Source organism: Phascolarctos cinereus, unplaced genomic scaffold, assembly GCF_003287225.1.
Source record: "Phascolarctos cinereus isolate Bilbo 61053 unplaced genomic scaffold, phaCin_HiC Scaffold_3;HRSCAF=262, whole genome shotgun sequence".
Classification (NCBI taxonomy): domain Eukaryota; kingdom Metazoa; phylum Chordata; class Mammalia; order Diprotodontia; family Phascolarctidae; genus Phascolarctos; species Phascolarctos cinereus.
The window spans coordinates 30,413,016-30,439,151 of NW_027555736.1; the positions used below are offsets into that span (position 1 = coordinate 30,413,016).

Sequence of the window (26,136 nt, forward strand, 5' to 3'; positions counted from 1 at the left end):
CCACATTGCTGCTGGAGTTGATCTCCTCCCTTTACCTCCCTTCCTTAAATAGAGCAAAAAGGCCAGAAACCACAACCTGCTTCTCCTTTCAGACTTGATGATTTGTCTAGGGCTCTACCATTTCCGCAGCATTTCTTGTTCATAGACCAAGAATTGCAATGTACCTTAGAGATAGGTCCTCAAATAATGCCTTTTTATTTTACAGAGGAGGAAACTTTTTATTTTACAGAGGAAGGAACTTAAATAGCTTCTTCCAGGTCTCACAGTTAGTAAGCCTCAAAGGCAGGACTTGAACCCAGGTCTTCAGACTGCAGAGCCAGTGCTCTTTCATGCTACCTCTCTCCTCATTTTATAGAAGAAGAAGTTGAGATCCATAGTGGCTAAGTGATTTAGCGAGGTTGTACAAGTGTAAACAGAATTTGAACCCAGTTCCTTACTCCAAATCCAGCACCCACAGGATCATAGATTTACAGCTGGAAGGGATGTTGAAGTTGTGTTTTTAACCCTTTCCTCTTCCTCAACTCACACTTCAATCTGATACTAAGTCCTATTAACAATAGCTCTGCACCGTTTGTAAAAATCCATCCCATTTCCTGTATTCCCATTGCCACTACTCTAATAATACATGTTACACCTACCCGGAATTTGCAGTAGTCCCTTGACAGATCTTCTCACCCTAAGAGAGTTTATCGTGGTTGATAGGAGGCTATTTGCCAAAATAAGTATAATGTTTTGAGAGACCTTCCAAGGAAAATGTTGAGTGTTTTTGGAGCATCGTGATGTGTTTAGAGGTTGCTGTCCAAACTGATGGACTCCATCAGGAATGTGCTTTATTTTCAGGGTTCTCATGCCCAGCCCTCTTCTCACCACATCTGTTTTCACTGATGACAGGCATGACATGATATTTGGCACAATTTGTTTTAAGAGGCAATGAGGGAGATGAAAACATTTAAAAGAGGGAATATATTACTAAAACTGGTGCTTTCTGCCATTGAATACATTTATAGGTGTGTCACCTATTGAAACAGGAAAAGTCTTTCATCAAACTGGCAATGAGAAGGCTTTGTGAGTTCTTTTGAGTTCAACCCTTCTGATTCTTAATGTTTCAGGAAAAGTCAACATGATACCTTGTGATTTCTCACTTAGGTTAGGAAGAACTTTGGATTCTCAAACTCCAAATATATTCTTAGATGCTCTTTAATGCAATATCAGAAGTCTTACCATAAAGTTTATCCAGAAAACCCAGACAAGTACGTATTATATTGCTGCTCAACCCACTTCTACTTATCTTTCTGAGTTGCTGAAAACCCATGAAAGTCTTAGATTATCTAGTCAGTAAGAAGTATATCTAGTCCATCAGATCTCAAACTTTTTGGTCTCAGTACCTTTTTATAGTCTTAAAATCATTGAGGACCTCCAAAGAGTTTTTTTTAATGTGTATTATGTCTATCAGTATTTATCATATTAGAAGTTAAAGTATCTTAGTATTACTGTAAAAATAGCTTTAATCTCATGGGCCCCATGAAAAGATTTTGGGGACTCCCAGGTGTCCTCATATCACATGTTGAGAACTGCTCATCTACTCTGTATAGACAGAGGAAATCAGTACATTACTAAAAATTTCACAGAATCACAGAATTTTAGAGTTAGGCTCTCATTGGCCACCTAATTGCATCCATACCTGAAAAAGGATCCCTTCTACAGCAATCCCGGCAGGGTGTCATCTGATCTTTAATTAAAGATATATATGCTCACATACCCACAATGAGAGGGAATTGACAACTTCCAGAGGCAGCTCATTCAACTTTCCCCCCAACTCATTATTTATTTATTTATGTGTTTGTTTGTTTGTTTGTTTATAGCATTCTTTTTAAATTGAGTGTCAAATTCTCTCCCTCCCTCCCACTCCTTCTCCACACACTGAGAAAGCAAGCAAAAATTATATCAATTATACATGTGAAATCATGCAAAATATACTTCCATATTAGCCATATCATAAAAAAATAAAAAAATAAAAAAGAAAGTGAGAAAATTATATAGTTCTTTCTCTGGAGGTGGACAGTGTTTTTTCATCATAAATCCGTTGGAATTATCTTGATAGTTGATCAGAGTAGCCAGGTCTTTCACTGTTGATCATCATTATAATATTGCTGTTACGCTGCTAATGATCTCCCAGTTCTTCTCACCTCACATTGCATCAGTTCATGTAGGTCTTACCATGTTTTTTCTGAAACCACACTCCTCGTCATTTCTTATAGCCCAATAGTACTCCATCACAATCATATGCCATAAGTTGTCAACCATTCTCCAATTGATGAGTAACTCCTCAATTGCCAATTCTTTGCCACCACAAAAAGAGCTGCTATAAACATTTTGTACATGTAAGTACTTTTCCTTTTTCGTTGATTTCTTTGGGGTACAGATCTAGTAGTGCTATTGCTAGGTCAAAGAGTATGAACAGTTTATAGCCTTTGAGCATAGTTCCAAATTGTTCTCTAGAATGGTTGGACCAATTCACAACTCCACCAACAGGTAATTCATATACCTATGTTCCTTCATTCCCTGCAGTTTTTGTCATTTCTGATAGGTGTGAAGTGATAATGATTTAGAACAATCTTTTCATGTGACCACAGATAACTTTGATTTCTTCTTCTAAAATCTTTGACCATTTATTAACTGGGAAATGGCACTTATTTTTATAAATTTGACTCAGTTCCCTATATATTTGAGAAATGAGGCCTTTATCAGAGAAACTTGCTGTAAAAATTTTTTTATATTACTTCCTTGTCTGTTGTACCTTTTAGCAAAATGTCGTTTCCCTGATTAGCTATTTTCATTAGGTCTGGTTTTTATCTTGCTTGGTCTGAGATTATGATCATTATTCTTGCCTTTTTTATTTTAGCTGAAGGATAATAGATACTGCTTCAGCCTTTTATTTTAATTCTGTGTATGTCTTTCTGTTTCAAATGTGTCTCTTGTAAACAACATATTGTTGGATTCTGGTTTCTGATCCATTCTGCTATCTGCTTCCGTTTTATGAATGACCCTTCCTATTCACATTCACAATTATGATTGCTGACTGTGTATTTCCTTCTGTTCTAATTTTTTTCTGTTTGTCCTCTTTTTATCCTGTCCTTCCTCAAAAATCTTTTTTGCTTCTGTCCAATGTCTCCCTTAATCCATTCTCCCTTTTATTATCTCCACCAGGTCTCTTATCTCCTTCATCTCCTATTTTCCTATTGGATAAGAAAGATTTCTGTACCCAATTTGTAGATATATTCTTCCCTCTTTGAACTAGTTCTGATGAGAATGAGATTCAAGAATTGCCCACCACCACCCTCTATTTCCCCATCCACTAAAAAAGTTCTTCCTTGTGCACCTCTCTTATGTGATAAAATTTTCCCCATTTTACCTCTCTTCCCCCTTCTCTCAATGCATCCCTCTTTGTCACTCCTTCATTTTTTTGAGATCCTTCTGAAATAATCACTCATACTCATACTCATGCTCTCTGTCTATGTGGACTCCTTCTAACCGCCCTAAATATGATAAAGTTCTTAGTTATTACATATATCATACTCCCATTTAGGAATGTAAACAGTTTAACTTTGTTTAGTGTTCTCCCTTTCATTAAATCTCCATTCTTGGTTGTAATCCTAGCTCCTAGCTCCTTTGCTTTCAGGAATATCATATTCCAAGCCCTCCACTCCTTTAATGTGGAAGCTGCTAGATCTTGTATGATCTTAACTGTGGCTCTATAATATTTGAATGGTTTCTTTCTGGCTACTTACAATATTTTCTCTTTGATGTGGGAGCTCTACAATTTGGCTATAATATTCCTGAGTTTTCATTTTGGGATCTCTTTCAGGAGCTGACAGTGTATTCTTTCAATTTCTGTTTTACCCTCTGGATCTAAGATATTGGGCAGTTTTCCTTTATAATTTCTCTAAATAAGATTGCTAGGATCTTTTTTTTTTTATCGTGGCTTTCAGGTAGTCTAATCATTTTTAAATTCTCTCTCCTTAAACTATCTTCCAGGTTAATTGTTTTTCTGATGAGATATTTCACATTTTTTCCTATTTGTTTTTAATTCTTTTGACTTTGTTTTACTGCTTCTTGATATCTCATGTTAGCTTCATGATATCTCAGCTTCCACTTGCCCAATTCTAATTTTTAAAGAATTTTCCTTAGTTTCTGTATCTCTCTTTGTATGAGACTGGCTTTTAAGTTCTTTTCTTCCATTAATTTTTGTACCTCTTTTACAGTAGACCATTTCTTTTTTTAAGGTGTTATTTTCTTTAGTATTTTTTTTGTCTCTTTTACCAAGTTGTTAATTCTCTTTTCATAATATTTTTGCATCACTCTCATTTCTTTTCCCCAATTTTCCCCTATCACTTTTATCTCTTTCTTTAAGTCTTCCAGGAATTCTTGTCAGTCCAATTAGCATTTTTCTTTGCTTGCAACTGTTTTCACATTGTTGTCTTTTTCTGAGTTTATGTGTTGGTCTTTCCTCCCACCTTAGTAGCTTTTTATGGTCAAGTTCTTATTTTGTTGTCTGCTTGTTTACTCAGCCTATTTCTTGACTTTGAACTTTCTGTTAAAGTTGGATTCTACTCACCTAGGGGTGAGGAGGCATTGTCCCAAGCTTTAGTCTTATTCACATTTTCAGAGCTAGTTCTGGGAGTCTGCAAGTTTTGGGTGTTTATCTCCTAAGTTGTCATGCTGGAAAAATGTCTCACTCTGACCTTTTGTTGCCACTCTAAAACTTGGTTTGAGGAGTTATTTTAAAGTTGTTTTGAGGGTAATATTGGGAGAGGTTAGCTGGTTTGCTGCCTGTACTCTGACATCTTGGCTTTACCTACCCTCTTCAACTTTTGAATAATTGAATAGTTGCTTACATCAAGCCTAAATTTGCTTCTTTGCAATTTGCACTCTTGGCTCCCAGCTCTACCCTCTGGGGCTAAGCAGCACAAGCTTCTTTTATATGACAGTCCTTTAGATCCTTGAAGATTGTTCCTCTGTGCCCTACCTTTACCTCCTTCTTTAGGCTGAATCTTTCCAGGGCCTGCAGCTGGGTCTGCAGTGCTTTGCCAGTTGGGTTGCTTCCTTCTGGATACTCTCCAGCTCTCTGTGTTCATCCTACAATATGGCATCCAGAGCTAACCACAGCATTCCAGATGTGTCTGACCAGAGACCAGAGCAGCAGTATAATCATCTCCTCATTCTTGGGGACTGTGCCTCTTGTAACATTGCCACCCTTGAATTGCCTTTCTCAGCTGCTGATCACCTCTCAGGAGCATTGAGCTTGCAGGTTCCAAAGACCATAGTCAATTTAAACCAGAACCTGTGCTTGCTGTCCCTTCATGGCAGCAAAGGCCTTCAAATTTACCATTACCCTAGTTGCTGCTACACCCGCTTCTGCAAATAAGACAGCCATCGCCTAATTATGTGTTCCTTTAATGACAGAACCCCAACAGCTTCAAGTTTAGGAAGGTGGCATCCTACCATGAAGATACAGAGTGCTGTCAGAATGGCTCTTTCTCATTCAGTCTCTAAGAAAGCTATTTCTCCACTTCTCTGATGAAGTCGGAAGGCTAAAAATTCTTTTCTCCCCTTTTCCCTCTCTTCTAATCATTTATTTTAAATTCTTCAGTATGACAGATTGGCTGATACTGAGGGGAATGTGTGAGATTGTGAGACATTTTTATGATAAGGTATTAAATGTTTATGGCTCTTTATCTAGGCCTGGGATTTCACAGACTTTGTTACCTTCATAGGTACTGCCAGGGTGCAATCCCTTCCAGTTGCAGATGAATACCCAGTCTGTAATTTAGATTCTTAGGAGGTTGTCTGGGGGCAGCAAGGGACTAGTTTGTGCATGGTCACAGAGTCAGTATGTGTCAGAGGCAGGAATAGAACCCAAGTCTTCCTCTTTCCCCGGCTGGCCTTCTATCCACTAAGCTGAGCTTCCTCTCGAGGAAAATACTCTATCAAACACATGAGCAAGTCCCAATGGGAGTAGGGCAGAGAATAAGGTCAAAAAGCCACTGGAGCTGGGTATTTCAAGCCTCCATTTTGAAATAGTTCCAGATTGGAAAGCAATTATTGGCCGAGGGCCAGCAGAGGCGGGAGGGCTTGTCAGGCCTCCAGGTCTGGGTGAAAGGCATTTAGTGAGGCCTGGAGCGGAATCGGGAAGGGAAGCAGAGGTTTCACGTAGAGAATTAGAACCAAGAGTTACTTGATTCATTGATGCTGATTTTATATTTTCTTTGAAATGAATGCTTTAGCTAAAAGTGTTGGTTTGGCCTGAATATTAAAGAATGAAAATTTGTGGATATATCAGCTCTGCCAGAACAATAAGACCATGCCCATCTCTTCTGTCTAGTGCTCAGCCTCTGGTATCACAGAGTAGCCAGCAGAGTGCCTTTGCTTTACAGCCAAACATGGTCATTTAAGGATTCCTTGGCATTTTCAGCCCTGTCTTTTCCCATTCATGTTGGCTGGAGTTGGTGTCTGAGAGGACCGCTTGGGTTAAATAAAATACATTCTCTTTTAGCTCAACGGCCTACTCTAAGAAACAAACCTTTGTTTTCCCTCTGTCTCTTCATGAATATTGGAAGAAAAGCTGTAGCAAAAAGCTAGTCCTCCTTTCTGCCCAAGAAGCATTTCCCCGGCTCCTTTAACGCCAGTGACTTCCCTCAAAGAGTGTCTCCAGTGTGTCCTGCAGTGTCTTGTTCGTTCTTAGCTGTTTGCGCGAGGTTCCCATGCCCCCACACCCCATTAGACTGTGAGCTCTTCAAGAGGAACACTGGTTTGTTTGGGTTTTTTATTTGCCTTTCTTTGAATTCCAAACATGATAAGTAGTGCCGGTTGGCTAGTGTGTCCATGTTGTCTCCCCATGTTAGAGTGTAAATGTCTTGAGGGCAGGGGTTATTTTTTGCTTTCTTTGTATTCCCCACATTTAGCTGAGTTCCTTGGATGTCAGGTGCTCCATAAATGCGTGTTGACTGGTGTAGTACTTCGATAGAAACCAATATTTGGAAACAGGAATATGTGCTGAAAGTATCCCAAGTTGACTCCCTATTGGGGACCTGAAGAGTGATTTCAAAGCCCCCAAGGGAAAATGAGGATCCTCCAAGGAGATGCCCAGGTACCTCGGAGGCTCTCAGCCTTGATGTCTCTCTCTGCGATTCTCTCCGCAGGTGTGTACATTGACCAAGGAAGATAACCGCTCAGTGGGTGTGGTTCCCCGAGACGAGCAGCTCCATGTGCTGCCGCTTTATAAAATTTCCCAAACAGATGAATTTGGTACAAAAGAAGGATTAGAAGCCAAGATTAAAACGGGTGCTATCCAGGTGCTCACCGCCTTCCCCCGAGAAGTGAGGATGTTAGCAGAGCCGGCAAGAGCCTCTAAGAAAAAGAAGGCAGACGTCAGGAGGGGGCCAGCTGAAAAGCCTGGCCAGGCACCAAAGAAACACCCACCTCCAGTAAAGTTCAGAAATGGGCCTCCTGAAGTGTGCACCAAGGCGCCCCAGCCTTTAGGTGAGTAGCACACAACTGACTTGGTCGTTCTCCCAGCACCAGGAGGGTGGAGAAGACAGGAGCTTACCTAAAGCTTGTAAAGAGCTCTGTGCACAGGAAGTGCCTGATCAATGTGCACTCCACTGAACGCCAGCCGCTGGTTTAAGAATTGGGGCGATCTTTTGCGCTTGATTTTCTTCCCCCTCCCTCCTTTAAAAAATGTCATCTTCCTCTGCCTCGTTGAGAAAATCATCAAACACATCCCGGTTTTCTCAGGCAGAGTTAGAAGAGCTAGATTAGAATCATGGATCTGATGCTGTTTGTAAAAGTTACCTGGGCCTCAGTTTCTTCAGCTGAAAAATGAGAACAGCAGTATTGGAATTGCCTACTTAATGGGGTGGTTGTGAGGAAAATGCTTTGTAAATCTTTATAACACATCCAACGATGAGTTATTATTATTAATTACTGTAGAACTACATGGATAATTATTGAAGTACATGAGATAGCATATGTATAATGCTTTAAGGTTTGCAAAGCACTGTGTATATACTCTCTCATTTGAACATTACAACCACCCTGCTGGGTGGCTATTATTACTCCCATTTCAACCGGAGCCTCAGAAAAGTGAATTGAGTTGCCAGGGTCACGTTGCTAAGTTGGAATCTGAGGAAGGATTCAAACGTAGATCTTTCTCCCTCAAAAGTACAGCAGTCAATGCTCTGCATCACCTGGTCACCTCCTAAGTCCACCGTAGCTGGAGGAGGAAGTAGTCTCTAACAAGGTTTATGATAATGGCTTTCCACAGCCCTTGGTGCTTAACTACTTTGAAATAGTGAAAAATAAGAGACATGGTTACTCCCTGTGCTTTCCCCACCCTCCTCCATACAAGGGATTCCCGGAGGAAGAGAAGGGAATACAAAGTTGATGTGATCTGGCAGGAAGAAGAGGTTCCTTGGGGGCCTGTGGTCCTCAGCTATGCCCCGCCCAATCCTGTAATTGCATTCGAAGTGTTTCTCTTTTTTGTGACATCGCTCTTAACCATCTCGTGGTCACAGATGACTTAGCTGAGTTTGAGGGGTATTCTCCCCACATTACAGATGAGCAGGTATAGATCACACTGGATTCTCAGGAGCTCTTGGCCAGCACTGGGCATTGGCTCTGGCCATCAGAATGGGAGGACTTAAAAGCAGCTTTTCCCTGGCCTCTTAAGGTGTCCAGGTATCAGTCCACGTCCGACCCTCTTCACTATTTGTTTTACATTTCAACCCAGAGCTTTCCCCTTGAAAGCTGACATTGTGGTTAGATGTGTTTTGTTTTTCCAGTTCCATCATTTTGTTATTTTTTCATCCCAGGACTTTCATTTCTTTCTCTGGGTTGTATATTACATTAATAGTAATTCCCTTTACTCACTGCACTGAGCATTTGCCTAATGTATACAAAGTACTAGGAGAGATTAAGATGAATAAAAACTAGTTCGTACCCTCTGTCTGGCAGAGTTCAGGACAGGCACCCATGACGAGAATCATGTGCCATAACTCTGCTGAGGGAAGCTCAAACAGCTCTGCGAGATTGAAGGCAAGAGAGCTCACTTTTAGCAAGGAGAATCAGGAAGAGCAGCATCAGAGGCCATTGAAAACTTGTGAGAGCACACATCTGGTCTCCAGCGTGGCAGCCACTCCCTCCTGAGAGGCGTGAAGAGATGGAGGTGACGCTTCTCCGTGCAAATGCTTTGTGACCTTTACTTTGGCATCCCCCCACCTCCTTAATGGTGGTTTCGGCCTTCGCCTTTCCCTAGGATTCTGGAAGCGACATGGGCATCTGAGGCGTGGCCCCTTTTATTCTATTTTCATTTCTATGTGAAGGTTTCTCCAAGTAGAGAGAAGACGAGTCTGATGTAGCTGAGCCTCCACTTTCTGCTTTTCTTTAGGTTGTGGGTCTGCACCAGTCGTTTCATTCGCAATACTCACTTAATAAAGTAGAAACCTCCACAGTTTTTGTTAATGATCTGGTCGATTAAGCTGATAGTTTTCCCAGTATTAAATCAGCCCTGAAACCTCACCAGTGAGAGTCTTTGTCCCTTTCCTTCTGCCCTGTTTTGTTTTCCCTTGTTTCTGTCGTTCTTGCTAGCCCAAGTAAAATTTCTCTCTAGTCTACTTATGTGCCTTTTCACTTTCTCTTGTATTTATTTCTTCTGATCATGTCTTGGTCAATTTCTCTCTTCTTTTTTGTGGAGGGAAATGGGCTTGATCTTTTCCATGTAAGGAGAAAATAACCCTGTGGTTTACCCACTATCCTTTGCATCACGATTTTAACAGGATGTCAAAGCAGGTGTCTGGGTCAGTAGACAAAAGAGAAAAAGGAAACACGTGTTTACCAAGTGCCCAGCATTGTGGTAAGTGCTGAACAAATATCTGGGAAGTGGATTCTGTGATTAGCTCCATTTTACAGTGGAGGGAACTGAGGCAGGCAGAAGTGAAGTACTCGCCCAGGTTTACACAGCTGTCAAGCGTCTGAGGCCAGATTTGAACTCGGCTCTTCCTAATTCCAGGCCTAGCCATCTATCCATCGTGCCTGGCTCTTCACGGCCCCATGGACCGTAGCACGCCAATGCTGGCCAGGGGGCTTTCTGGGCATAAATACTTCCTTCCTCAGTGGATCCTTTTGTCCTGGCAGTCGGAGGTGAAGTGACTTGCCCAGGGTCACACAGCTCGGAAGTATCTAAGGCTGAATTTGTACTCGGATTTCCCTGGCTTGAGGCCTCGAGCTCTATCGACTGAGCACCAGCTGCCTCACTGTGCCATCTCCCTGTGTCTGAATGTCAAGAGGAGACTGAGAAAAAAGTCTTCTAACAGCTCGATGGGCAGAGAGCTCAGGGAACTTGATCGGCGTCATCCGGAGCTGCGCTGAACTGATCATAGCTTTGTCATCTTCCTGCAATGTGGTAAATATCAGAGGGATTCCATGAGATTCTGAGTCTGCACGCTGCCACTTTACAGGTCCATGAATTCATCCACGTGGATGCTCCATTATCATAAGTTACTTAACCCTTCTCTGCCTCAGTTTACTGCTCTCGTAAGATGAGGATAATAACAATAGCACCCCCCTCCCAGGGTTGTTGTGAAGATCAAATGAGATAATATCGGCAATGTGTTTTGCAAACCCTAAGATGCTGTATAAATATTAACTATCATTATCATTATTATTATAATTATTATTATTATTATTATTATTATTATTACAAATTACTAGATCACAGCTCCTTTAAGCCTTGGTAAAGTCTTATGGATTGCAGTGGGCTAAAAAGTACATTACTATGGATAGGGCTCTGGCCCTGGAGTCGGGAGGACCTGAGTTCAAATCTGGCCTCAGACACTTGACACTTACTAGCTGTGTGACCCTGGGCAAGTCACTTAACCCCAACTCTCTCACCAAAAAGCAAAAAAAAAAATACATTACTTGGTGGCCCTCTTTCCTATCAAATAGGCCTTTTCAACAGTAGCTGAGTTGGACTTCTATCCTTACGACGATTGAAGCCTTTCTGTAATATGTAATCATCATTATCATCATCATCATCATCATCATCATCACATTTATATGATACTTTAAGGTCTGCAAAGTGCTTTACATGACTTATCCCATTTGATCCTCACAGCAAACCCGTGAAGCAGCTGCTAGTATTATCTGTATTTCACAAATGAGGAAACTGAGGCAGACAGAGTTTGTGACTTGCTCAAAATCATACAGCTAGTAAGTGTCTAAGGGCAGATTTGAACTCAGGTCTTTATGATTCCAAGTCTAACACCCTACATACTGCCCAGAGTTCGTGCTTCACAGGCATAGCTCTGAAGAATCGAGGTTTTTCTCTCCGCCACAATGAGCTGTCTGAAGAATACGTTAGTGGAAGTCATGATCCTCTGATTCCAGGTTCAGCCCTCTGTCCAGCATCCATGCTGCTTCTTGCTCCCTTATGTGTTATTTTCTGCCTTGTAAATGATGGAGGGAATTATGTTTAATAAGACAGAGCAGAAAGTGAACAGACCTTGGAACCGGGAAGCCTTGGGTCATGCTCCACCTCATTTTTTTTTCTTTTTATTGAGGCAGTTAGGGTTAAGTGACTTGCCCAGGGTCACACAGCTAGTAAGTGTTACGTGTCTGAAGCCAGATTTGAACTCAGGTCCTTCTGAATCCAGGGCCGGTGCTCTATCCACTGTACCACCTAGCTGGGACTGGGAAGTACAACAAAAATACTGACCTGCTTTGGTGGTGGAGTTTTCATCATCATACATCAAGGAAATCTCAGATCCTGTCCCTGTCCCCTATGGCAACAAAATGTAAAATGTATTTTTAAAAGATTTGTCAAAAGAGGTTTTTAAATTTTAGCTTTAAAGCTCAAAAGGAAGGAAATTCGCTTAATTGGAATGTTTCATTCCTTTGACAATACTGTATAAATTAGCTACTGTCATTCTGATATGGAATAATGGAGAAATCACTATAAATATCAAAGAGCCTGAGGAGTAGAGAACTCAGTTACCAACCCACACCATTCATGACCTTTACTAAGACTTTCTACTTGCCTATCCAACTTCTCCACAAAGTAGGTTGTTTATTTAGAAAAAAAAAAGAATGAATGGAAAAGAAACTCTCCAAAAAAAAAATTTATTTATTTATTTTTAGTTTTCAACATTCACTTCCATAAGATTTTTTTGTTTTGTTTTATTTTTGTTTTTTGCTAGGCAATGGGGTTAAGTGACTTGCCCAGGGTCACACAGCTAATAAATGTCAAGTGTCTGAGGCCGGATTTGAACTCCGGTCCTCTTGACTCCAGGGCTGGTGCTCTATTCACCATGCCACCTAGCTGCCTCCTATAAGCTTTTGAGTTCCACATTTTCTCCCCATCTCTCCCCTCCCCCACCTCACAACAGCATGTAAATTGATATACAGCATATACATTTATTTTAAACCTATTTTCACATTAGTCATGTTATAAAGAAGAATTAAACCCAATGGGAGAAACCATGAGAGAGGAAAAAAAAGGAGAGAAAGCAAATAATATGCTTTGATCTTCATTCAGAACCCATGGGTTCTTTTTCTGGATGTGGACAGCATTTTCCATCATGAGTATTTTGGAGTTGTTGAAAAGAAGCTTTAGATGATGGTTATTGGGCTCTTATGTAATTTTCCATATGAAATTATTATTATTATGGTTATTATTTTATCCTAGTGAATGAAGGGTTTAAAAGGAGGCATTCTAATGTATCGTAATTTTTAGAATTTTTTTCAATAAAATCATTATTTACTGCCAATTTTCTCATTTTACTTAAATGCGTTCAACTGTCCTTTTCTCAGAAATGTAGATTTACAATGACCAGAATGAATTACGTTGTCTATGGTAGTGTTCACCTGCTGTGGAATTTAGGCTCATAGTTCTTCTGTAAGAATATATTCTATAGGATTGTATTTTTTAAAATAGAAACATTGAGTTGGAAAGGACCTTAGAAATCATCTAATTCATGCCCCCCTTGCTTGCCTCCCTTCACACACATGTATGCACATACATGCACACTTTATTTTACCAATGAAAAATATGAGGCTCCGAGAGGGAAATGTGCAACTATGGTACTAAACTGGCTTTTAAAAAACATTTCCAATTGTACTTCCTCTAAACTTTACAAAGATGAGGACAGTTCTTTCTCTTACATCAAGGCAATTCTATGTCCACTCTGCATTTAACTAAGTCTTAAGTGTCTGTGAGGTGCAGTTGGCAGTTTGAGGTGTTTCTGTATCCAGATTTTCACAGCAGCATGAACAATATGGCAGTCATGATATAGTGCATGGGCTGCCAGACTTAGAGCCAGTGAGGCTTGGATTCAAATCCTGCCTCTGACTCTGTAGCTCTGTGATCCTCTTAAATTTGTTACCCTCTTGGCTCCTCCATTCCTTGGGACTTTCCCCAGACCTCACTGAAGACATCAAAGATCCTCAAAATGAAGATTCACTTAGGAAGAAATCAGCAAATGTTAGACAACAGAATGACAGGAAAGACCCCTGGCCTTGAGCCTTAGCTCTGCTCCTTCTTACCAGTGCAGCCACAGGCAGTCTTTGCTACTCCTTGGGCCTCAGCTAGCGATTATCTGTAAAGGGTGCTGGTTTAAAAAAAATGTTAACAGATTATTATCTCATTACCTAGGTGGCCCCTTTCACTCTTGCCTTCCGAGAGAGCCATCTTCCTTATGACATGCATACATGCACAATACATATACGTACATATATATATATATATATATATATATATATATATATGTATATATATATGAAGGGAAAAAATAGTTCAGTAAAGCCAAGCAAAACAATTCAGAGGTCTGGGTCCCTGAGTATGTATCATTGTATGAAATATCAGACTTTTTCAAGTGAGGTGATTTTTAAGAACCTTTCTAGGTCCAAATGTTATGATCTTAATGTTAAAAATCATATGCCAAATAATTTAAGAGTAGCACACTTCATTAGAAACATTTACTTATTGGGTACTATGTAGAAAAGCAGTTTTTATTCAGGTTTTGGTATGATTTTTGTCCCCCTCTTTGTCGTTCCTTTTTTGTATAGGTAACAAAACTGAGGCATTGCAACCTGATGAAAAGAGTGAACTTCCAGACCCACATTTTAACCTTCATAGTGTGGCCAACACTACAAGCTACTCTTGGATCAAGTCCATTCATCACCCATTGAAAGAGACAAACTTACCTCTGGACTCCTCCCTGACCCCTATGTCTGGCTTGGCAGCAACTTCATTTCAGAATGACTCTGAAATTTCCTACGGGTTTTCGGATCAGGGTAGTGTTCCACCCTGGACAGTGGTTTCTACAAAATACAGTGGTGCTAATGCAGTAACTGAGGAATGCCCTGGACTTCTACTGAATGCTGAGCCAGCATCTCTTCCTGGAGTGGCTTCCACCATGACAGATCCCCAAATTCGTGCTGACCTTCCTGCTGGCCCAGTTGAGCATCTAATTTCCAACATGGCAAGATTCCAGCCTCTATCATTACTGCCACCTGTTACTCAGATAGCTAGCCCTGGTGACTCCAGCCCAGTGAAATTAGACAATGAGCACAAGACAGGTCCAAGTGAAATCGCTGCTTTGGCTTCATCCCTGGTGAACGCCAGCAGGCAGGAGCCTGAGCTAGCGGCTCGTCTCCCATCAGCTGCTGAGCAGGTACCACGTGATGGGCTGACAGAGTCAGCTGCCAGTGACGAGAAGGCAGAAGAGACGTGGTCAGACAGCGAACACAACTTCCTGGACGACAACATTGGTGGAGTGGCAGTGGCCCCTTCCCATGGCTCGGTGCTAATTGAGTGTGCCCGGCGAGAGCTTCATGCCACGACCCCCATCCGAAAGCCAAACCGCAACCATCCCACACGGATCTCCCTTGTCTTCTATCAGCACAAGAACCTGAATGAACCAAGACATGGGTGGGCTGTATGGGAGGCAAAGATGGCTGAAAGAGCCCGAGAGAAAGAGAGAGAGGCTGAGAGGCTAGCTACTGAAAATGTCAACAACCAGAAAACCAAACAGCCTGCTGAGAGGCCTGAGATGTTCTGTGAGGAAAATGAATTGAACCAAATTCCTTCCCGGAAAGCATTAACAGTAACTCATGACAATGTCATTACAGTGTCTTCTTATGCCCTCACTCAAGTCGCAGGGCCCTATAATCATTGGGTCTGAAGGCTTTTAAAACACAGAATCTTGTCCCCGTGCAATGTTCTGTTACTTCAAGGTGCTGTTGAAAACAAAAAGAGTCAAGTTGTAGTTTTCTCTTTGTTCATCTCAACCATTTTAAGGCTGAGGTAAAAAAAAAATGGGGGGGAGAGTGATTTCTTAAATGTGACTTTATATTTTGATCATTGGTGGAGTGGTGCTTAAGCACGTTTTAAACAACAAAAAAAGAAATTTTATAGTTTTTAATAGATTGCTTAAGAAAAGTTTTGATTAGGTTATTAACCTTGATAGAAAGATTCAGTTTATGACCTTTAGGAATTTATACTTTTGGTGCTTTAAATCGAGTCTGTTTACTATGAAAGAAAAATCATTTTTAGAGGATTTTAACAGATTCTTTCCTATTTTAAGAGGTAAAAATCAAGTTTTACAGTATTAGCTCTCCATAGCTCTTGGTGCTTAACCACATTGAAACAGTGAAAGATAAGCTGAACTATTACTTCATGGTGCCATTGTTCCAACAACTTCCAATCATTGAGCTAAAAGTGAAAGTCCATTTATACCTTCATAAATTACCAATGAAATTCCCTCTCTCTGGAAAGAGTTCTCGTATCATATAGAACGCCCCAGTTGTTATCCTTAGTGATGGTTGGAGGCTGTTTGTAAACTGTAAATATATATACATATATATATATATATTTTAAAAGCACTTTCTATTTTTAAAATTAACTTGAAATAGTATAGTATGAGAATCATATTGTCTATTGTTTGTGCATATTCTACAAAAGAAATCATTTTATTCTTGCTGTATAGAGTTCCATATTGCTACAACGGAAATATGTATACTAATAATGTATGTGGTTTGTGGTGTTTCTTTTTTATTTGACCTTTTTTTCATTGACGATATCACATACATATAAATCAGTAAGCAATGCAGAAAACTGTTGTCTACAAAATCGAAGTTAGGAAATATATTGCCAGTGTTTGTCTGTGTCGTTATTGGGAGTTAGAATAACATACTGGGAGCTTTTTTAAGGTAAACTCTCTGATTTTTTTTTGAGCAATCTTGCAGTCAGTAATCTAACCAAACTTTCATCCGTCCTCATCAGTGAAGAATTTTTCAGAACAAAAATGGGTGAAGTAGACCACCACGCCCTCCTAAAGCCCAGAAGGTATGGGATGAGCAACTAAATAAATAAATAAGCCCTAGACTTGCCTTGTCTATTCTGAAAACTCTTACTGATTTGGGAGAAAAATTGATTCAAATGAAAAAACAAAACCTCTCTTTTTTTTCCATTGTGTATATAAAATGTATCAAACAAGGTCCTACAGAAATGTTCAGTAGTCAGGACAAATGCTAACTCAGTTCAAATAGGCCTTTTTTTTTCCTTCATGAGCAACTTCTGTGAATATTTTAAAACATCAATTTATATTTTGTTGGAAACTTTGTTTTAATTTTGAATCATTTGCTCCCAATTTTTGGAAACTTCTGTTTCACCAAATAAATATGGTTACTTTTGTTCTAAAAAATAGAAAAGTTGACACTCCATTTACTAAATACAATAGAATCCCATCTTCCTTTCTTTTTCATTTTTACATTTATTTATTGAATAGAAGTTATAGCCAAACAGTAAGTTATCTAAACTAAACCTTTTGTCTATGAAGAATTATATTAATGCTGTATTTGACTGTGTTATGATGTAGAGGTGCTATAACAAAATAAATCTGAAATGTCTAGGTTACTTGCTAGTATCTAAACTAATGGTGCTTTTTCCTTGGGAATGCCATAGGAATCTACCACAACCATTAATACTGAAAGTTTGGGTGCAGAAAATACATGAACTTGTTAATTAAAATTTTTTTTTTCCTGTATACCCCTCACTGGAGTTTCAGTCTCTCTCTTTGAACACTTTGTAACTTACTGTCTTGAGTAGGATTGGCAAATACCCTGTGGAGCAAGGTGTTGTGTCCAGCTTTTGACTGCTTCAAATAAAGGAATATGAAGGGATTATAAAAAACAAAAAAGGTCAAAATGCTGGGCCGCCATCTTGGACCAGAAGTTTTCTGCTTCTTGAACATATGTAAGAAAATACATTGAATTGTTTTAGTCTTTGGTGTGCCTTAGATCTCCATTTTAAGACATGTATATTTTTGTGAGCCTGAAGTTTTGTATATGTAATGACTGTATAAGTGGTGAATTGTAAGTTGCTCTGGCTGCTTCAAGGTATTTTCGAGTATTGGATGATCAGGAATACACACTTCTCCTTTGTTTAGCACAGTGGCCTGTTACTGACTAGAAATGGCAGCTTGAGCCAAGTAGCTTTAGAAATTAACTATGTAGTTCCTCAATGATTAACCCTGTCTTAAAGTTCTTAGAAATGGTAAAGGCAGAGTTCCTGTAGCCCTCAGCCCCCAAAGAGCAACCATACTGCTCCAGTGTTTGCAGGGGTGCTAATGTATTTAATCATTTTCGATTCTGAGCCTTAGCTTTTACTAGCAGCTGTGATTCAACTTCTTTCCTAGTCAAGCAAATTTATTAGGAAAAAATGCTGAGCTATCTCTTCTGTTTGGAGTTCAGAGACAGCAACAAATACAAGCAAAGCTCAGAAAATATTACAGAAGTTGGCCTTGGAATTTTCTCTGAAATTTTTACCCATGGTCTTCTGGTCCAGGATTTGGTAGGACTGAGGGTATTTAAATAATCTCCCTGAGGGAAAATATAGCAAACTAGAGTTTTCCTAACTCTTGCCAGCCATTCAGAAGGGACTCTCTATTCTGTTAGCTTGAGTGCATGTTGTAGTACAGATCTGCCTCTTAGCAATCCACGTTATTGGGACCATGGAGGTCAGAGCCATTTTCAGTTCAACTCAGTAGGATATGGCCTCTGTCTTGTGTTCTCTGGGTCCCTGAATCCTAACAAACATAAAAGGACTCTTGCTAGTACACACACACACACACACACACACACACACACACACACACACACAGAGCTCATTTCCTCCTCCTAGTTACCTGTGCCCTGAAATTTTTAATAAGCACAAAAGAAGTTGAGTCCCTCAGAATTCAGGTTTTTGAAGCCTGGTCAAATTAGGAAAACAACCAATTTAAACCAAGTTATTTTCCAGAAAATTTGAAATCCATTTCATTTTGTTATGCCAGGTTTTCCCTTTAAAATTTTTTCTTATTTCAGTCTTTTCCATTGCCAGGGATTTTTAAGAGCTCGTGTTCATTTAACACATAGTAAGTAGTCCACATCATATGTATCTCTTGGAATTTTCATTGTGGCATTTCAGAATACTAATGTTTATAAAACCCAGAAATAATTCTGGCTTCAAATACAAGGTCACTCAGAAGACTGTTCTGTTAGCATGATTTGATTTAGCATTAAGTCCTCTACTCTTCTGTCCCTTCTCTTTATAATCATTACCTGAATTTTTCATATGGTATAAACCTTATCGTTAGTAATGCATTATCTTCATGGTTAATACATAGCCCAGGGGGTTTAATGTCATCACTTTGTAGCAAGTTACAAATCTCCTCATCTCTGATCTCTTATCAAAGATAACAGCTGCCCACAACAGCCAACAGCTAACTCTTTGGCACCGTTGCCGTTACTTCTTTCATCAATCAGGACCAGTAGTCCAAGGCACTAAAATTTCTAATTCATCTCTGCTGGTGTCTTAAGTCCTTTCTTTTTCTTTATCACCTCTGTAATGTGTCCAGCTCCTTTACAAAATACCAAGGAGGATATTGATCTATAGCTTCAATCAAAGGATTGTTGTAATTATTGAGGGAACATTTGTTAAGTTGTTCAACTCAGTAGGTACTTAATAAATGCTTGGTGAGTTGAATCAGTTTCAAACCTTCCTTTAAATGAAGAATAGGTTTATTGCCCATAAGCCTGAATTTAAATTTCTTTATAGGCAATTATTTTGCTGCTTATTTTCTAGTCTTCCAGTACCTTTATTATGCAAGGTTGCATGCATAGTGTCTATTTTTCTACTGGCCAAATGTAGCATTCTCATGAGAGGCATTCGACTAGCATTGATCCACAGGCAAATTCTTGAGAAACTCAACTGGTGACCCTGAACCCTGGCTAAGTTGGAAAGCAGCAGATGTGTCTCTCATGTAAATCATCTACTGAGAATCAGTCCATACAAAACAGCCTGCTTTCTATTTTATTGGTGTCATAGTGTAATCTGATTAATTAAAAACGAAGAAACTATTACAATAGTATGTCCAAAGAAAGAAACCTAAAATATTTTAGGATATTTAGACACATTTCCTCAGACAAAATCGGTGATGGTCACAAAATGATGGATTTAGAACTAGGAGGGATCTCGGAGGTCATGGTCATCTAGTTCCAACCCTTTATTTTACAAAAGAGGAAACTTAGGCCCAAAAGGTTCGTTGGCTTTTCAAGGATCACAAAGGTAGAAAGAGGCAGGGCTGGGACTTGAAGTAACTTAGAATCTCCTAATTCTAACCTATGCTCTTTTCACTATGGCATGCAGATGCCATGCCAATGTTGATGTTGTAGGAGTGCATAACTGATATGCTTATTCCAGTGTATGCTGTGTCTATGTTGAATGATTCCATTTTGTCTATAGAAATCTTTCTTGGTCTTGATGTCACATTACCGTGGACTTTGACATTGTGTGGAAAATTTTAGTTGGATGATTTAGTTGAACAGGATGTCCATTTAACAGAGAAAGGCAGTTGCTCTGAATTGATGGAGAAGCAATCTTTTTATTTTACTTTTTAGGTAATTGGGGGTTAAGTGACTTGCTCAGGGTGACATAGCTAGTAAGATTCAAGTGTTTGGTCTGAGGCCAGATTTGAACTCAGGTCCTCTTGACTTCAGGGCGGGTGCTCTATCCACTGCACTGCCTAGCTGCTCCCTGAGAAGCAATGTTTTCTAGTTTCCCTCTGTAGTTTCCAGGGCTGGAAAGAGGAAAGAAGCCTGGTTTAGATGTCCTTATTCAGTACTGCTTTGAAGGTATGGGTATATTTTACTCATGCGGAACTGTCCAGCATAATTAAAACAGCTCTGTTGATGCAGCCTGATGACATCATAGCAATGTGTCTTTCTACCATTTTGAAGAATTTGGAAGTATGAACATTTTTATTTTGCCTTCTTTTCTGCATCTCTGCTCTTAAGGCAGAATGTCCCTCTCCTCTGCCCATGTCTATACAACAATCTCCATGACTTTTACCTGTGAAGGAATCTTCTTATCTCCTGCTAGACATGGAAGGCATGTTATCCATTCCAATAAGCAAATATTTATCAAGGAGCTATGTTGAACAAGCTTCCAGTTAATTTCTCCCAAATCTACCTAAATGTTTAGGGAGTTTAGAGAGGCTTCCACCTACCCTAGCTTAGTATTTGGTTGGGCAAGCCCAGATCACTAAGCAGATTTCGGGAGATTGAACTGTCAGTGATGGAGAGATGTGACTCAAAAACCACAATGACCATGGAAAAGAAATAGGGAAGATAATACCACTAAATCAGCTGCAAGCTTCAAGTTTCTCTGGAGTGCAACTAGCTGGTTTAACATTGCTTTGTCTATATCTGGTTGAGTTGCCCTTGGATTTAAGGGCAAATCTTTACTAGATTGAGGTTCTGATTTTGAGGGAAGTGTTTTATTACGCAAAGCTAGCTAGTTCATTAACAGGTTGACTCTCCTTAGCATTGTCCTCTAGCTAAGTAAGCTAACCAGCTTTGTGGGTTAAGTACCACTCTCTAGACTGTTACTGTGTTCCTTCCAAATGTAAGTGCTCCAACTTTTTCAGTGTTTCAGAAACTCATGAATCTATATGCCCTTCACTCAGTCCTGAAATTTCTGGTTTTTAATAAAAACTGAGTTTCTTCTGTTAATTTCTCTCTCTGAAAAAGTTCAGGCAGGTCGTTTTAGTCTGGGGTAGCATTGTTGTGTCTACCACCCAAAACTATGTGCTTGAAAGTCATTCCCGATCTCTCTGACTCATAACACTTGGAATTAATTCCTCTTTCCTCTGACCACTCAATAAAACACTGTTACCAATTGGTTTTGCCATACTACCACAAATAAGAAGTATTTATTTTGTGCTTTCAGGTTGTCTATAAACTTCTTTCTTGCCTTCTTCCTAAATTTTTTTCCTGCATTTTAGACAGTCCAGTCAGTATCGAATGGGTAGGTAAACTCTGGGGCTGACCCCATACTTTCTCAGAATAATCCTTTTCCTCAATTACTACTTCCTCCTGGTTTACAAAACTCTGCCCCAGTTTTTTCCTTCGTATATCCCTATTTTGGTACATTATTTACCCTGTAGGTACTTCATTGTGGTTGTATTTCTGCCTGTTCCTCTGATTCTTTATCTTCTATTTGGCTGTTCATTCTATTTTATTGGTGATTTTTATCTAGAAATCTTGCCCCATCTAAATTATAGCATAATTATATCTAGAGGCAAGAGAGACATAGATGTTAGGTGACTTTCTTTTTACTTTCTCTTATGGATTCAACCTTATACTTCTGGGGAATAATGATGATTACTAAATGAGTAATCCTTATTTCTTCCCAATTAAGAAGGCTAGGAGTTAACTAACTATAAACTGTTCAAAAGTAATTGCCTGATTTTTTTTCTCTCCTCTGCCCCCCCCCCCACTTGGTCTTCAGTAATCCTAACTAGACTTTCATTCTTTTTCAACCTGAGGTCCTTTCCTCTGACTTTCCCAGTGAGTTAAGTCCTACTTTCAATTTCTATTCCTCTCCTTCCCCTCCCCCCAACCAATTTGTACTTTAATAATAGGGAACCCAACAAAGTTGGCCTCCCTTCCACTTCCCTGTTCACTTCTCTTGGTAATACTTTGTCTGGAACGAACAAAGTTTCTTACTCGGACATATGTTCTGATGACACCAGCCTGTTCTGAGAGAGGCAGGATTGGTTTTTTCAGGAGACTAAATCCTAAGGTGAGAAATACAGGCTGCCTACGTATGCTCATTAATATCTATCTGTCAACCACCCAAACCCTATGGCAGTTTAAAGCACTGAACTTACATTCTTTAGTGAGCAATCGAGTTGCAAGATGGGGTATTAAAGGGGGGGAGCTATTTAATTGATTATATCTAAAGAGTTTAACAAGACTTTGCTATATTTTTTGTCCCAGAGTCTTACACTCATAGAATTTAATTGGGGAAAAGATAGTTTGATAGTTAAAAATCTGAATTATAGAATATAGAATTCTTACTTCAATGCAAAATCATTTTAAAGGAGGAAAGGTGCAATTATTCTGTCCTCCTAATTCCTACCTGACTCCACATGCCAAGGGATTCTTTAGTAATAACAAAAACTATTCTGAAGACTTGGTCTGATCAATTGAAAATTGGTTGAAAGCAAATGAAAGTTAGGGGTTTTTTTCTATATAATTTATATATTTTTAGTTTCCAACATTCACTTCCATGAGGTTTTGAGTTTTAAATTTTCTCCCCCTCTTTTTCCTCCTCCCTCCCCAAGATGGTGTGCAATCTGATATAGGCCCTATTTGTATATTCATAGTAAATATATTTTCATGTTAGTCATGATGTAAAGAAGAATTAGAATAGGAGGAACCATGAGAAAGAAGAAACAAAGTTAGTTTTTAAATGCTCCTAAGAGAGGTTACTAATATAGTCTAAGTAATCATTCAAACGGCCTTCCTAGTTGGTCAGGAGCAGGCTCGGTGGGCTTGGTTGCCATCTGCAGAGTCCAAGGATGAGCCCACCATTTGTAAGTTACTTATCCATTTTCTCTTCTGCTGTATAGACCAGTTTCACCCCAGTTAGAGAGGTAAAAGTAGCTGCTAAGAAAAATAGTAATAATTGTGAGTGGCAATCTGATGGTAATAAGAAACCGTGTACAATTGTTTTCTTTTTACAAAGGGATTTTTAAAATTTCGTTTTTCTTCTCAGTGAAGGTAGAGCAGTAACCATTTGTTGCTTCTATTTTATAGATGATGAAATAGGCCCAGCAAAGATAAATAATTTGCCCAGAGTTGCCTAACTAGCCAGCACGTCTGGAACTCAGTCTAGTTCTCCTGACACATTCCCCAGGTAAAGAGCAGCCAGTAACACAAACGAATGATTGACAAATATAGCCAAGTTGAGAATAGACATGGAACATTTCTGATTCATACTTAAGTTGCAATGGTGCTTCCAAAGTGCTTCAAGTTTTCCTTTCATTAATACTTTAGCTGAAATGGTGCTTCCAAAGTGCTCAGACAGTTTTCTTTTAAATGGCAAGGTGGTTGTTAAGTCATTTTTTTCAGTCATGTTTAACTCTCCATGACCACATTTGGGGGTTTCTTGGCAAAGACACTAGAGCCATTTCTTTCTCTGGCTCATTTTACAGATGAGGAAACTGAGGCAAACAGGGTCACATTGCCAGTAAGTGTCTGAGGCCAGATTTGAATTCACAAAGATGTGTTCCTGGCTCCAGGCCCAAAACTCTATCCACTGTGCCACTTAGGGGCCCCTAAATGGCAAGATGTTTTTGCTTAAACTTTGTTTTTATTATTTAGCTTGCCAAACCTTATTCATGAATCCAAATTGCCATCAGTTCATTATTGAGGTTTTGCTGTGTGTGCTTTTATCTTGTTATTTTCTTTTTTTAATCTGTTTTTATCTTTTTACTATTTAGAATATTCTGAATGGTTTCCTAAATGGTATGGGGGGGGGGGGATAGGACAAGCTTTTAACCAAACCAATAGAAGATTTCCTGAAAAGACAAAAGTCATATATAAGTTCATTTAAGTTCAATGTGAAAGTCATTCTATACAAACTGTAATAGCACTAAGGATGTACTGAGGGTAGATGACAATCCATGTTTTTGTCTTTCCCAGTAGCAGAAATCTAAGGTGTGCTATCATCTCTGTAAAGGGCCACTGTATTATCTTAGTTTCTCGGGGTTCCTTTTCTCTACTGCATCCGGGTGCAAATGTAACTACACATTTACTTGGGCTGTAAGAAGGGCAGAATTCTCACTATGTTCTTTACGAAAAGAAGATTCTTGGTGCTAGCTAATGTCGGTGGATTTGGCCTAAATTTCATAAATATTTTATTCCTCACCCGTGTAAAAACTGGAGTAGTGATAATGGCCCAGTAACCTCGTGATTCTTGACCAATTCCTAGGTTCTGTTATTAAGCAGTTTAAGAAATATGAATTCACAAAAGCAAGGGATTTTTTTGCAGTGTCAAAAAACAAACCATTTCACTTTTCTTCAGATTGTGGGAATCTGTTATTGTTGTTAATGATTATAAGTCAATGTGCATCACTGTGATAGGTGCTTTCAGAGAAGGGCCCAAATAGTAGCCTGATAATTTGAATAATGTTTGTGGGAACCATTTTGTTGGTAACATAAACATGAATTTCGTTTCATTGTGACAAACTGTGGGGTGCATGGTCTCATTTAGTTGTGCTGAAACACCATGACATGTTCTGGAAGGAAATCCAAATCCAGGCAGGCAATTCCCAAACCTGCTAGTTAGGAGAAAGCAACAATACCGGTTGAGTTTTCTTTCACAGTATGTGGGATCCAGACAGGGCTCCCATGCATAGTGACGCTCTGGTTCCATTAAGAAGTCAGCAGAAGCAAAATGCATTTGTAGGAAGGGGAAAGATTGTGTTCAAAGATCATCAGCAGAACTGAGAGGGTAGTCAGTTCTAAAGCAAATTAATCTCATTAATCAACATATTTTTTATTTTTCTCTTTGGGGGGTGCATTTACTATTTATTTTACAGCTTTAATCTTTTGTATTTGGGAATATTTTCCCTGTTACCAACCTACTGTATCACATATTCTAGTAAAGAGAATGACTTAATAAGCAAACACTTCTTTAAAAAAAAAAACACCTTTTTTTTTAAAGTTCCCAACATGTGGGGGAAATTTTAAAAAGAAAAAGCACTTCACCACATCATAGATGGTAGAAAAGGAGAGTTATAATGACTTAAGTTCATAATTAACATTTGAAATAACCTCTGCAGACAAGGGAACCCTTCCCAGCAGTACTTGAAGACTTTGGAGTTGTGACTGCATGTTACTTGAAAGATCTAATTAAGCTAAATTTTTGGTGCACAGCAGTTGTTGTACAGGATTCCATGTTTATGTAACAAAATGCATTGAAATGTTGATACTAGTATTGAAACATACATGTAAAGATAGTTATTGTGGAATTTGTGTGTTCTGTTCTATTTTCCTGTGTGTCTCATGTTTAGAGCGTTAAATTTCATTTTTCATTGTCCTAACTAAATAAGGCTAAATGAATACTGTAATTGAAAATATATTTTAAATCTTGTCATGAGTTTTTAAAAAGTCTATTACAAATTGTATCATTCCTGATTACACAGAACTTTGTGGGTGGTTTTAAATAAATTTTATACTTCTATTTTGCATTTGACTGTCTAATTTTTCTTTCCTCTTAAACTTTTTTTAATTTTAAGATTTAATAGCTGAAGACAGTAATTCCATACATTTTAAACTACAAATAGAAATAGCCAATTTTCCCCTTTGGAGAATTCCAGCAGAATGATAGGACAATGACAATTGCATCTGATGTTTATATTAAAGGTTTGCAAAGCCCTTCATACCTTATCTCATTTGAGCCTCAAAGAAAAAGAAAGCTATGTCTCAGAGAAGTTAGAGGCTTACCTGTGACCAAACAACCTTTCCATGCCCCTAATTTGCATGAAATATTGTAAACTGTATTTATAAAGGGAAAAAAATAGTCTTAATGAAGGAAAGCAGTTTTGGCAAAAAGGTCTTAGTGACAGTTCAGCAAATATATGTAACTAGTAAGTAGGGAATTATATTAACCAAGTGGGTGTTTGATTCCAAACATCAATTTGGAAGCCCCAAACAAGTGTTAGTTAATCCAATTTGGGTGACAAGGTCCTA

The 26,136-nt window shown here is 39.0% G+C and overlaps 1 protein-coding gene across 1 annotated transcript in view; it reads left to right on the forward strand.

Moving 5' to 3' along the window:
* Positions 1 to 25,634, forward strand: part of TET1 (tet methylcytosine dioxygenase 1) — a 208,981-nt gene extending 183,347 nt beyond the window's left edge. The window contains 2 exon segments of the mRNA XM_078150750.1: positions 7,200 to 7,539; positions 14,119 to 25,634. Of these exon segments, the coding sequence (XP_078006876.1) occupies positions 7,200 to 7,539; positions 14,119 to 15,236 (1,458 nt within the window). The 3' untranslated portion in view covers positions 15,237 to 25,634.
* The last annotated feature ends 502 nt before the right edge of the window (positions 25,635 to 26,136 follow it).